Raw genomic sequence first — 949 nt, 5'->3', positions numbered from 1 at the left:
GTGACTAAATATAAATAAATAGAAGATACTTGAGATACTTAAAAATCTTCTCTAAATATCGAATCTTTTTGTAATACTTTTCTCACGTTAAAAAGTATTTATTAAATTCACATTTTACATTTAAATCTTCATGACATTGATTTAAATAATCTTCGAATATAAAATAAAGAATCAGGCAAGAAAACATATTTATAATTCCAAAGAATTCTTTAGAAAAAATATCAAAAATTTTCTGCATATAAAAATCATTTATTAGGTAAAAATAATATCATTACTAAAATATCTTTATGCTATAAACAAATTCATTTCATTTTGTTGAGAATTTCTTTAAAAAGTAAATTTTAAAAGATACACTTTTTTACCATTCAGATCTGAATCTAAAATTCTTCTAATAAGCATTTTAATAATGGTTTCTTGTATATTAAATACACAAAAAGAATTATTTTTTCTAAATAATCATTGACATTTTTTTTATTTTTGTAACAACCTTGTTACATTCTTCTATAATTGATAAATACATGACATATTGTTGATTGTATTGTTCTTTGGTTTCGTTAGCTATAGATGTAAAATTAAAAAAAAACTGAGCAATTTCATTGTGCTCATCGCAAAATGAAATAAAAAAACATGAATTTAATTATCTTTATATTAGAAAATAATATTCTTTTTAGTATTAATGAAAAATCAAAATCTTGTAGATACAGGAAGGATACATAATTTGACTTTAAATTAATAATAAATTGCACATTTATCTCCAGATACATATCTCAGCCATATTTCTAAGACTTTTTATGTTGCTTATTATTTTAATAAATTGTTTCCATCTCACTAAAATTTTTACAATAGATTTATAAATAAATACTCGACCTTTTAATTCTTGTAATAAAAGATTTAATTGTGCAATAAATGTTACATTATATTCTTGATATAAATGTAAATTATAGTTATT

General features: G+C 20.1%; 1 protein-coding gene across 1 annotated transcript; it reads right to left on the bottom strand.

The window, feature by feature from the left end:
* Positions 1–748: 748 nt before the first annotated feature.
* AAJ76_4860001 (hypothetical protein) lies at positions 749–949 on the bottom strand (the record flags this gene model as incomplete). The annotated part of the gene is made up of 1 exon (XM_024475755.1): positions 749–949. A coding segment is annotated over one exon (201 nt), but the record flags the coding sequence as incomplete, so codon positions are not given.

This window comes from Vairimorpha ceranae, assembly GCF_000988165.1.
Source record: "Vairimorpha ceranae strain PA08 1199 chromosome Unknown NODE_486, whole genome shotgun sequence".
NCBI lineage: Eukaryota > Fungi > Microsporidia > Nosematidae > Vairimorpha > Vairimorpha ceranae.
Note: the sequence above shows the minus strand (reverse complement) of the source record. Positions and strands in the feature narration are given on the sequence as shown.